The sequence below is a fragment of the Mesoplodon mirus genome (genome assembly GCF_964341445.2).
Source record: "Mesoplodon mirus genome assembly, chromosome: 13".
Taxonomy (NCBI): Eukaryota; Metazoa; Chordata; class Mammalia; order Artiodactyla; family Ziphiidae; genus Mesoplodon; species Mesoplodon mirus.
Genome location: NC_138989.1, coordinates 57,447,106 through 57,459,638, shown reverse-complemented (window position 1 = coordinate 57,459,638; position 12,533 = coordinate 57,447,106). Strand labels below are relative to the sequence as shown.

At 35.2% G+C, this 12,533-nt stretch overlaps 1 protein-coding gene across 2 annotated transcripts in view; it reads right to left on the bottom strand.

Moving 5' to 3' along the window:
• PIK3C3 (phosphatidylinositol 3-kinase catalytic subunit type 3) overlaps positions 1-12,533 on the bottom strand; it is a 145,585-nt gene that overhangs the window by 26,432 nt on the left and 106,620 nt on the right. For both annotated transcript variants that reach the window (XR_014295789.1, XM_082641434.1), the window contains exon 21: positions 6,098-6,172. Coding sequence is in view for 1 of the 2 variants with exons in the window: in XM_082641434.1 (XP_082497560.1) it covers positions 6,098-6,172 (75 nt within the window). In the remaining variant the exon portion in view is untranslated. The remainder of the gene's footprint in view (positions 1-6,097; positions 6,173-12,533) is intronic.

The window sequence follows — 12,533 nt, the reverse complement described above, 5'->3', positions numbered from 1 at the left end:
TCTGATCTACTTTATACTGACTAATACAACTCTCAGTCAGGTCATCGTGGAAGGGACAGTTGCAAGATGAACCACCTAAATGAATTAAAACTCATATTCAGACTAATGGTTATAGTTTCCTTGTGTTGTTCAACATCATTACCTTAAAATTTGACACTTCTTTTTGTTCTGGGGTTACTATAAAAATAACTTTTTAATATTTTAGTTTATGAAACTTTGAATGCTTTAAAATACATTAAAATGTAACCTCTCCCCAAATTATTCATTTCGAAGCAAAACAGTGTCTACCCAGCATTAAGGAATGTATCAACTGATAAAACTTACATTAGGGCTTCCCTGGTGGCGCAGTGGTTGAGAGTCTGCCTGCTGATGCAGGGGACACGGGTTCGTGCCCCGGTCCGGGAAGATCCCACATGCCGTGGAGTGGCTGGGCCCGTGAGCCATGGCCACTGAACCTGCGCGTCCGGAGCCTGTGCTCCTCAATGGGACAGGCCACAGCAGTGAGAGGCCCGCGTACCGCAGAAAAAAAAAAAAAAAAAGATTTACTATCCTAATCTACAGTTTTACTTCAGTGACTGAATTAAGCTTTGCCATATAAAAGGTAATCTGAAAGGAAGTAGACTGATTTCCCTCCATAATCTGACGTCAAATTTCTCTAACCAGCCTATATATATTACCTGCAAAGGCATGGCTTATCTCAGCTTCTGGATATTTTACTGGAATGTGTGCTTTTCTCCATTTGTATCCCATACAAATCCAACACATTCTTTATGACCCAGTCTAAATTACTCTATCCATAAAGTAATTTGCACCTCCTTAGGTAAAAAGAGTATAGCCCTTTATCATTTTTTATTACCTCTAAGGAGAAGATACAATGTTCTTCTCAAACAAACTTAAAAAAAAGCAGCCTCTACAAAATTAACATTTTCCTTATGATAGGTTTCAGTTAACATAAAGACTGACTTCCTGATACTAAATGTTTAAGAAACTTTCAAAAGATCAGATTTTAAATAATGTTAAAAAGAAAATTATTCACATGAAGACAAGTTCTCATTATTTAAACATCTAAAGTAATGATCAATAGAGACTAAAAAAGTACTTATGAATAAAAAGGGAAGGTCTTATGTGCTTGGCTCTCTTTTGCATGTATCAACTGAGAAATACAAATCAAACTGGTAAATAATAGTATATCCACAATCTATAGTAAAACTAAGTTTTGACAGGAAACAGATTTTTCTGAATCCTGGAGGACAGATTACAATGACATGAAAATACCTAGTTCATTTACTTATTTTCAAAGCATTTACTAGGTGCTTACTATGCACAGAGCTTTTTATACTCCTTTCTCTCATGTTCCGGAGAGTAAACAAGCACATATACTACTAACATAATGAGCCACTCAAAAGAGATTTTAGAGGGCAGTAACTTACAGGAGTTTGGATTTTAGGGTGGAAAAAGTTTTTGAGATATATTATTTTCTTATCTCTAAAATTATGATTACAAATAACAGCTATATAAGCTAAATAAGGAAGGCATTCTTATTTCCTAGTGGTGAAATAAACAAACAAAACCATAATAGTTAGCCCACAAGGAATGTTTACTATGTGCTCAGTACCATACAAAATTCTACCATATTAAATCATTCAACCCTCACACCAGGAGAGAGTTCTATTATTATTTATGCATTGAGAAGAAGAGACTGAGACACATATATTAGATAACTTGATCGTTATACAATGGTGGAGGGGCAATTTAAACGCAAAGAATTTGACTTTAGAGTTTGACATATTAACTCCTATGTGAGATTGTTCCCCAGAATTAAAAAAAGGGAAGTGAATCAATTGTACATAAAATTAAAGAATGATAAAGAAGATCAGGATAGGAGATGTATTGAAAGCAATGTGCAATTAGGATAAAAATGACTATTTTTCTTTGCTCTGAGCTTTCTGACAAAAGGCTCAGAGGGTATTACTCTGAAGTGCCACCACAGACAAAAAAAGCTACCACTCCTCTCACTATATAAATGGATAAACCCAGGTTAACAAGGCCATCTTTAGGACCTACAAAAAACTTTCCATTTACTACAGATACCCAGTTCCTACTTTTCTTTTGTGAATGTTTTTCAATTATTTACATATTAATTTTATATGTTAATTATATCATAAAGTCTGTATACCATAAACAAATAGCACATTTTTCAGTTATACTGGTCCTTTTTTTCCCCCTCAAATTCTCAAAAATAAAAACAAAACAAAACTTTTTCCAAAGAGTTGAGATAAACTCAAGTCTAATTTCATTTGAGTCCTGCCACAACTGAATTACCCTGAATAAACTTCTTAACGCTTCCTCAAAGGACGGTAACTCTGAAAAAAATTCACTTTTTTTCCTATCCTGTGTCACAGCTTAAATTTTGTAGTTTCTTGCCAAAATAATATATTAATGCATTAATAAGTGAAATATCATTCACCCCAAATATGCTTGTAGAAAACCATAACATTGACAAAGGAATTTCCAGACTTTTACATTTGTGATAGATACACAACGCCCTCTGCTGCACAAGTTAAGGAAACTTCAACCAAGTTAAAAATATCCACAACCAATTAAAGCATGGGCAAAAAATTTCTGGGAAATCTGAAATCGAGACTTATAGTTTGCATTTTTGTACATTACCATTGTACAGATTTTGAAATTCTCTATAAGAGGTGAAATACTTTCCTCCACACATTCCTGAAGTTCTTAGTCTGACCCTTTTCTGTCTCATCTATATTTACAGGTGGAACAGTGTGTATTTAGGGTGAATCCCCAAAAGACCACAGTGAAATGAAATCTGGGTGTCTCCTTCCTCTCTGTTCCATCTCTCATACCAGGGAACTGGGCACTGACAAATCAGTAGTACTCTGATTACAATTCCAAACCATCTAAACCTGTCCAAGAAACACACACACACACACACAAACCTGCCCAAGCTGGGAAATGAGAATAGAAGACAAAAGGTATTTTATTTTGAAGAATGGGAGAAATGCTATTTATCATTAATAAAAGCTCCATCAACACTGAGAGACTGGAGAGTTATATAAGAAAATCTAAAGTTCTAAGTTTTTAATATGTTATGGTCTGTGTTGAAGGCACAATGGATCCAAAATATACAATGGAAGATGCTTCATAATATTCAAGGCATTTTTAAGTACAAGCATTGAAATCTATGTCCTGCAATGAAACACCTTCAAAATTCATTTTAAATATGTAATAGTTGTCTAAACTATACAAAGTCAAATTATAACATATGTAATTAATATAACTCGAAACTGCTCTGAAATATGGACTGTTAGAAAAAATGAGTAGACACACAAACATTTTAAAATAAATCATTAAAAACTTCTAGAAGTTGAGGAATGTTTTATATACTTCCATTTGTCTTGACATAATCAGTCTTTCCTTATACAATCCAATTTCATTCAAACTAAATCTAAAAATTTAAAACATTTACCCTAGTGAGGAAGATGTAAAATGCTTGTTGTATGATATAAGTGGATGAAATTATTAAAGAGCAGTTAAGAAGAAATAACTCAAAGAAATCCTGTTTTAAAAGAAAGAGAATGTGCCTCTCATCTATAGCACATTTTTAGTAAGCTTAAAACAAAATTTAGAGCACCCTCTAGTGGAAAACTGGTGACAAGATGCTTAAAACCTGTTTTTGAAATTTTATAATTCAATTTCCATACAAGTATCTATGACCTGGGCCAAAAAAGTATATTAGGTAGACTTTTCTTTCCAAATCTTACTCTTAAATTATCCCCATCAATACACACAGACACACACAAGACAGAGCAGTTCTCAATGTCCAACAGAAAATGTTCTTTTATCTATTTCCAAAAGAAGAGACAAGTAAGATCTGTGAATATAACATTATAGATGTAATGTTACTCTACACATTAAAGAATTCCACTGTGGTTATAAAATGATTACAATATAAAAACAAATGGAATTATTTTGGTAGTCTGATTCTTGTGGTTAAAAGATTCAACTGAAAAAGAGAGCTAAGAAAACACAGGAAAACTTTTTCCGAATTATATTTTTTTCCAAACACAGCATAACGTTTTATAAATATCTTTTGCTAAATTAGTAAATTTAGCAAGAACCTCCAATGCAATCTGATTATACTCCTTCAGGCTTTGGTAATTAAAGGGACTGCCTGGCATTGATACAGACACGGTTCCCACATGCAAATTTTACCAGATAATTTTTCACACTAATAATTTAAAACTGAATATATGAAATTCCAGACTACGTGAACTAACATTGTTACTATATTAATAATTAGTCAGGCTACACTCAATTTTGGTATCAAAATTTGGAGGAATACTAACAAACTACACAATGTCCTTACCTGAGAGACTATTTTAAGGGTACTTTAAAATCTATTTTCTGTGAAGGGCTGAAGAAACTTGGATTATTTGGCGTATGAAGAAAAGGCTACACAGAAGAATAGAAATATTTATTCATGAATTCAACAACGATTTATCAAACATTTTAGCTAGGTATTGTTCAAGGCTCTGGAGGCACGGTGGCAAAGTGCATGGACAAGGTCCCTGCTCTCATGGAACCTACATCCGGAATGGGAGAGGATGATGATTAAGATGTCAACAAACTCCATGAGGGCTAGGATTTCTGTCCTGTTTATTTTGGTATCCCCAACTCCTAGAACAATACCTAAAATATAGCAGGTGCTCAATAAATATTTGTTGAATTATATTAAAAAAAGATACCTTCAGCTAGTGATAAGTGCTATAAAGAAAACAAAACAGAATAATAAATAGAGAGTAATGGAGAGGGGTGGGGTGGCAGGTATATAAATATTATTTGACTGGAGAGTTAGAAAAGGCTACTCTAAAAAGATGCCAAGGCTACTCTAAAAAGATGCCAGGGCAGTGGTTGAGAGTCCACCTGCTGATGCAGGGGACGCGGGTTCGTGCCCCGGTCCAGGAAGATCCCACATGCCACAGAGCGGCTGGGCCCTTGAGCCATGGCCGCTGGGCCTGCGCGTCCAGAGCCTGTGCTCCGCAACCGGAGAGGCCACAACAGTGAGAGGCCCACGTATCGGAAAAAAAAAAAAAAAAAAAAAAAAGATGCCATTCAATCTTAGACTTACTAACCAAAGTCTTGAAAGATCTGAGAGAAGAGCTTCCCAGGAAGAAGAAACAACAAGGGCACTTGCCCAAGACAGGAGTGATTTTACATTCAGACATTCAAACCTGTTAGTGTAGGCAAGCCACAATGGCTACAGTAAAGAGTTCAGATTTTAATCATACAGTTTGGGCAAAAGAGATTGGTGGTTTCAAATGGGATCAAAGCAGTGGAAATGAAGAGGGGGTAACTTCATGATTTATTTTGGTGAGCAGTGGATACAGTTTGATAATAGATTCGATATGTAAGATGAAGCCAATACTGCAATTAAAAATGACTCCCAAGTCTGGGGCTTAAACAACTGAGTAGGTGATGTTACTATTTATTAAGATGGGGAAACCAAGTGAGGAGCAGCTTATCAGGCAGGTAGTGGAGGAAGAAAACAACATTTATGACTAGCTGTATATTTAGGATTTCAAGTAAACAGCTAATGGAATGGATTGAAACAGAGTAAGCTTGGAAGTTGCACAGAGATGGTGTTTAAAGCCATGGGGCCAAGGAGTTATTAGGAAGAAGGAGGATGAGAATGATTACTCCACATAACTCCAAGGGGAAAAGGTAAAGAATTAAAGATAGAGGTTAATGTGAGTTCAGTGTTGTTTGATAAGAGAAAGAACATTTAAACATTCTAACTAGAGCTGTACAGTAAGAGATTGGACTGCTTGAATACATTATGGGCTTCCCACTAAAGGAGGCATTTCAAGAAGCAAGGGCTAGATGACCATCTGTAGGATTTCTACTAAAGCAGTTCTTATAAGGGATGGGAGTTTCCCTTACATGTCCTTCCAAGGTACCATATAAAGGGACATAAATTTAAATTCACTTATGCAACTTATTTTCTTATGAAGTAGATTCCAGGGCAAAAATCACTGGCATATAAAATGTATATCTGCTACTAGCCATTACTTGTTACCTGTTTTTGTCAGCAAAAGGTTATCCAGGTGCCTGTCTCCAACTCCAAGAATATATGTAATCACGCAATATCCAGCTGCAATAACAGTTCAAAAATAAAAGACAAAAGAATTGTGAAAAACACATGTAAACCAGGTTATACATACAACTGAATACAACAGCAGTTTGTGATACTTTAATTTCAAATTGATTACTACTCTTTCTGACTTCTTACCTGAATTCTCAAATTAAATGTGTAATCTTTGACTCTATGAAGAGGTTATCACTTGAAACTCAAATTATTATTTGACAACAGAAAAAATATCCTGTAGAATTCTGTCAAATTATAAAAGTCACTTTAATCAAAAGTTAAATGAGGTTTCAGAAACCTTATTTATAACATGTGTCTATCGTCTCTCATTTCAAAGTAGATATATGTTAAGAATGACAGTGAAAAAAAAGTGTCTGCAGAAACACACATAATGAAGTCAACCATCCCACAACCATCTCATCTACACTATAACAAAAGTAAGTGTAGAATTAAAAGAAAAATCTTTAGAGAAACAATCTTGAAGTGCCAGCAGACAGAAAAACAAATGAATTCACGTGAGTGGTAAAGGCATGTATGAAGTTCACAGCATAATCCTCTAAATTAAGAAAAATTACATGAGCAGGACCAGGGGCAGAGTCACTGTATCTACCTTTATTCTCTTTTTCTTTCTCTTCTAAAGTCTGGAAACCTGGCGCATGATGAAAGTGCTCAAAAAATTTAAGCAAACAACACCTGTTTGAAGCTTTTTTTCTGTTCTGTTTCTCGCATTAGTAACTTAAGAACAAATGCAACTTGCAAACACACATATGACTAAGCCAGTATTTACAAACATGTTTATTTCAGACACTATGTAGAAAAAAGATCGTACCACCTGTTAATGACCAAATTAATCCTGTCTAAATTCGATTAATATTAAAGTTCATTTGATTCAGGTTCTGAAGGCCATTCTGCAAGTCCAAAAGTGACTTAAGCAATGACATCCATCATCAGATTAATCTTCAATTATAATTATAAACACAGTTACAATTTATTGAAGGCTAGGTTCTTAGCTAGGCACATTAAATTCATCATGTCTAACCCTTTTTTTTTTTTTTTTTTTTTTTTTTGCGGTATGTGGGCCTCTCACTGTTGTGGCCTCTCCCATTGCGGAGCACAGGCTCCGGACGCGCAGGCTCAGCGGCCATGGCTCACGGGCCCAGCCACCCCACGGCATGTGGGATCTTCCCGGACCGGGGCACGAACCCGCGTCCCCTGCATCGGCAGGCGGACTCTCAACCACTGAGCCACCAGGGAAGCCCCATGTCTAACCCTTTTAATGATGTCAGTTAAGTATTATAACCATCCTTCAAAGGAAAAAACCTAAGGCTCCAGAAGTTAACAGGTCACTGGGCTGGGGGGTTTAAACCTAAGTTAGACTCTAACATCATTGCTTATGCCACTTTTGCACTGTACTCTGTGTAATTCCTCCTTCCCAAAGTGGCTATTTTGATGGATGCAACATTCCACAAGGTATTTAAGCTCAAGTATATTTGTTTAGAATAACTCACCATACCCTAATTCTAGATAAAATTATATATTATATATATTTCAAAATATATCCATATGTAGAGAATGAATGAAAGCATACTATCATTCAAATAAATACTTCTAATCATATTACTGGTCTACTAATAATTTTCACTTAACTGTAACAAATCAGTTACAGTTGACTAAACAAATCAGTTATTCTCAAAATATAGTCTGTAGTATGACAAGGACTACTAGTTTGCCAAGAACACAATATCCTATGTACACTTCTTCCTTAAAAGAAGACCAAACTAAGATTGCTGGGGCAAGACTGTACCTACATAAAAGACTACATTTCCCAGCCTCACTTGAAGTTAGGCCTGTCCAGTAAGACATAGGCAAATGTAGTTTTGTGGTGAGCATTTTTATAGAGGGAGCTGACCAAGAGAATCAGAGACCTTGGTTGACACTAACGTCCCTAAAGAGTTAAAACAACGGTAATGGCTTACATCTGGGCTTCTTACAACAAAGAAAATAACTGTTACGTGTATAAACCACTATAGTTAGATTATGTTAACTGATGCTGAATGAAACTGGTAGTTGGGCCACTGGGGGACTGTAGGATCATTTACATAAAGGATGAGCAAACACAGCTTGATGGCCCAAATTGGTCCCCCTCTGTTTTTATATTTTATAAAGAAAGTTTACTGGAACAGAGCCACACCCATTTATTTCAATATTTCTTAAGCACTATAATGGCCTGGTTGAATGGTTGCAACAGAGACCACCTGGCCTGAAAAGTATAAATATATTTACTATCTGAAAGGCTTTAGGGAAAAATTGACTGACATTTGATCTAGGGCATTGCTACCCAAAATGTGATACACAGACTAGCAGTTTCACCACCACCTAGAATCTTGTTAAAAATGCAAACTCTTAAGCCTTCTTTCATTCCTAATGCATTAGAATCTCCAGGGGCAGTGTCCAGAGCTGATTGCTATATACATCAAAGTTTGAAAAGCCCTCTCTAGTGTTCTAATGCACCTAAGAATCCCCTGGGAATCCTGTATGCAGATTCTGATCCAAACAGCAGGGAAAACGCCTGAGAGTCTGTAATACAAACAAGTGCCCAGGTGAAGCTAACGCTGTTGGATTATACTTGTAGTAGCGCTGCTCTAAAACTGCTGCAAAATATGCAGTTCCACAAATGACTAAAGGCTCTCCACTGAAAAACTAGTAAGTGACTTCACTGAAGGATATTAAATCTGATATTGGTAAAGAGAACTGAGAACACATTAGAACTTAGCACACTGAGTTCTCTAATAAGGGATTCACTTAGAAATCTGGTTGACACTTGTCAAGGATACAAAACTCCTGATAATATGCATATGAAGCTAGCTGAAATTCCTGCAATTTTCACAAAGAACATCATTGTGTTATTAGTGCATCTGAGTTGTCACATGGTACTAGTTACCTTATTAATTATAAATTATAATTAGTTTAATTTTTATCACTATTTACTTTGTTTCAAGTTGTTTAGCTATCTCTATGAAAGTAATGATTCACATACACAGCAACAGTATTTTTGACCTAAAATTTTCATGTAACTAGACATGTATGAATTATGCCTGTCTCTGCTGATAAAGCAAGATGTTTTTATAAACTACTCTTTATCATCAAATTTGGTTTTTCAGTAATATTTCATTGTTATTACTGGATTATTTTCCAATGGAAATGGAAAATGTATGAAAAAGAGCCTTTTACCCTGCCTCAGTGTGTTAAGGTCATAAATATGTTGGATGATCATTTCAATAAATGTTTTTTAAGTCAAGTGAGACAGCATATGATCTTTCTCTCTTTCATATATATAAATGGTGGAGATGAGAGTTTGGGGTGTTTCAATAATTCAAATATCAACACTTAAAAGATAAAAGATTACGTCCTGAAAAAGGTATCTGAGGCAAGAGTAGGATGATCCTCAGAAATTTTGAGGATATAAACAATATTCAGAATGATTTGCGATGGCACAGAGTAGATCAGAAAAGTTTCAGGGAAACTGAAGTTATTTTTTAACTGTAATGGAAACACTATACCTGTCCAAGAGAATCTTGTCAAAAGGATGCTATTCATTAGTATTTGGACTTCATGTGAGATACACAAACATCTTGAAATTGGTTTTATAAAACAACTTTGACTTAAAGCAAAATACAGGGAAATATAGACAACTAAACAATACTATCTCCCTTTACTAGTAAAGATATGAGTGTGAGAATAATCAGTGTTCCCACATTTACTTGCACAATATAGATTTGACACCCTGCATAATCCGGAAAAAATGTCACCATAACTAATCGCATTCTTCTTCTTACACTTTGCCAAAAACCTAAAACATTACTTTTTAAAATGAAAGTTATAATACATGCATCTATGTGATAATGCCCAACAATCAGATTCTAGTACAATGTTGCAACTTATTAAGCATTGAATCCTCTAATGAAAAATTCAAATAATGGCTTTCAACTTGCAACATTACCTGGAATGCTACTAAACTCACTGAAACATAAAAAATTATTTTGTAACACAGCAATATATATAGAAAACAGAAGGGTATGCAAAATAACATGAAGAGAAGGCCTGCCATCAAATCAGTTATCAGGATAAGAATAAATGTGAAATGCTTTTATTAGGAAGAATATCTAATTTGAAATTAACTGTCTAGGTACAACCTAAATGGCTATTTTTTTTTACATTAAAAAAAGTCATATTTTCATTAGCTCATGGGAAAAAATGGAACATTACATAAAAGGCACAATACTATGACATTTAGCACATATTATAAAATATTGTTCCAGTACTTTTTTTAAGTGAGCAAGGATTTCAAACTTTAGTCAATACTTATAGGTTGTGTGCATATATACTTCAAGTAGAAAAAGTTAACATTTCTTTATTAAATAGATTTACAAGGTAAAAAAATTTACAGTAACTATCGGGAAGTTAAGTAAAAAGACACGAGGTAATTGCTTGAGGGCATACAAAATATCTCTCAGGTTAATAAAGTACTGAAAACTAGGTGTGGCAGATTAAAGATTCTTTAACATACTTTTCATTCAAGATGGGAACTATATCCTTTCCCCTTGAATCCAGGCAGGTTCTGTAACTCCTCTGACCAACAGAATATGACAGAAGTGACAAACTGCCAGCTTCCCAATCCAGGCCTTCAGAAACCAAAAGTTTCTACTTCCTGTCTCTTAGAATACTGCCTCTTGAAACCCAGCTCTGAGAAACACAAGCCATAGGGAAGCCTTGTACGGTTGCCTTGATTGACAAGCCTTGCTGAAAAACAGTGTAAGCTGCCAGCCATGTGAGTGATCTATCAAGCCTTTAGAAGTATATCAATTTTTTCAGATCTTAGAAAACACAGATTTAATGGAGAAAAAAGTGAATGGAAGAGAAAAGGGAAAAAAGGACAGAAGAAAGGAAGTAAAGCAGGAAGGGAAAGAGGGACAGGAGAGAGAGATACAGAGTGAGTAAGAAAAGGGAAACATTTTCTCTCAGATGCTTCAATTTTTTTTAGTCTTAAAATCTAAATACACTGTATGTGATCATTTTTCAGAACAGTTACATGTAACACATGTAATGTTCCTTAGATTAAAATAAGAATTAAAACCACAAGGAATATTAATATACATACACACATTTTATTTCAGTATTTTAAAAGTTCCTAGGAATATTATATTTTCTTTATACTTCTCAGACAAGAGTGTATCACGTACAAATTAGGGAATAAATTATGTAGTACAAAATAATATGGGGCTTCCCTGGTGGCGCAGTGGTTGAGAGTCCATCTGCCGATGCAGGGGACACGGGTTTGTGCCCCAGTCCGGGAAGATCCCACATGCCACAGAGCAGCTGGGCCCGTGAGCCGTGGCCACTGAGCCTGCATGTCCGGAGCCTGTGCTCCGTGACGGGAGAGGCCACAACAGTGAGAGGCCCGTGTACCGCAAAAAAAAAAAAAAAAAAAAAAAAAATGGAATACTACCTCATGGGAGCATTGAGAAAAATAAAAATGTCATCTATAAGAGAGCAATTTATAAGCCATAAAATGATAGGAAAGTTTAAAAATAGTTGTTATATGTCTAGAAAATCCTCTACTTGCTTCCCCAAGCTTGACTGCTTAAGTAGAAATATGGACATAAATATAATATTTATGTAAAACAGGACTAACATGATATATGCCATATACTATTCAGGGCTCAACTCTAGTGTCAACTCCTTTATTAACCCTCCCTTAAACAATCTAGTTATAAAAAAAATATCTCCTAAGAAAATAAAAAATAATCCTCTAGAATATAAACTTCATGAGAATAGGCATAAGTGGTTGAAACATTTGAATTAATCCCTATGTCATGCCACTACTTACTTATTTCCAGAAAGGGACCGTAAGTAGTAGTCTAAAATACCATGAGAGGCACCTCCTAACAGAACACTGTTATCTTAGCTCTAGAGATTTATCAAAAATATAATTATTCCTGACAGACTATTCCCACAGTCTACTTAATTGCTTACACAAACTTAGGGAAAATCAAGGGAAAAATTGCAGCTTCCAGGAAGAAATAACTTATAATTACAAAATAGTTAAGTGACTGCAAAGATGAATCTATGGATAAACCACTAGCCAGACTCATCAAGAAAAAAAGGGAGAAGACACAAATCAACAGAATTAGAAATGAAAAAGGAGAATAACTGACCCTGCAGAAATACAAAGAATCATGAGAGATTACTACAAGCAACTACATGCCAATGAAACTGACAACCTGGAAGAAATGGGCAAATTCTTAGAAAAGCACAACCTCCTGAGACAAAACCAGGAAGACAGAGAAAATATAAACAGACCAATAAC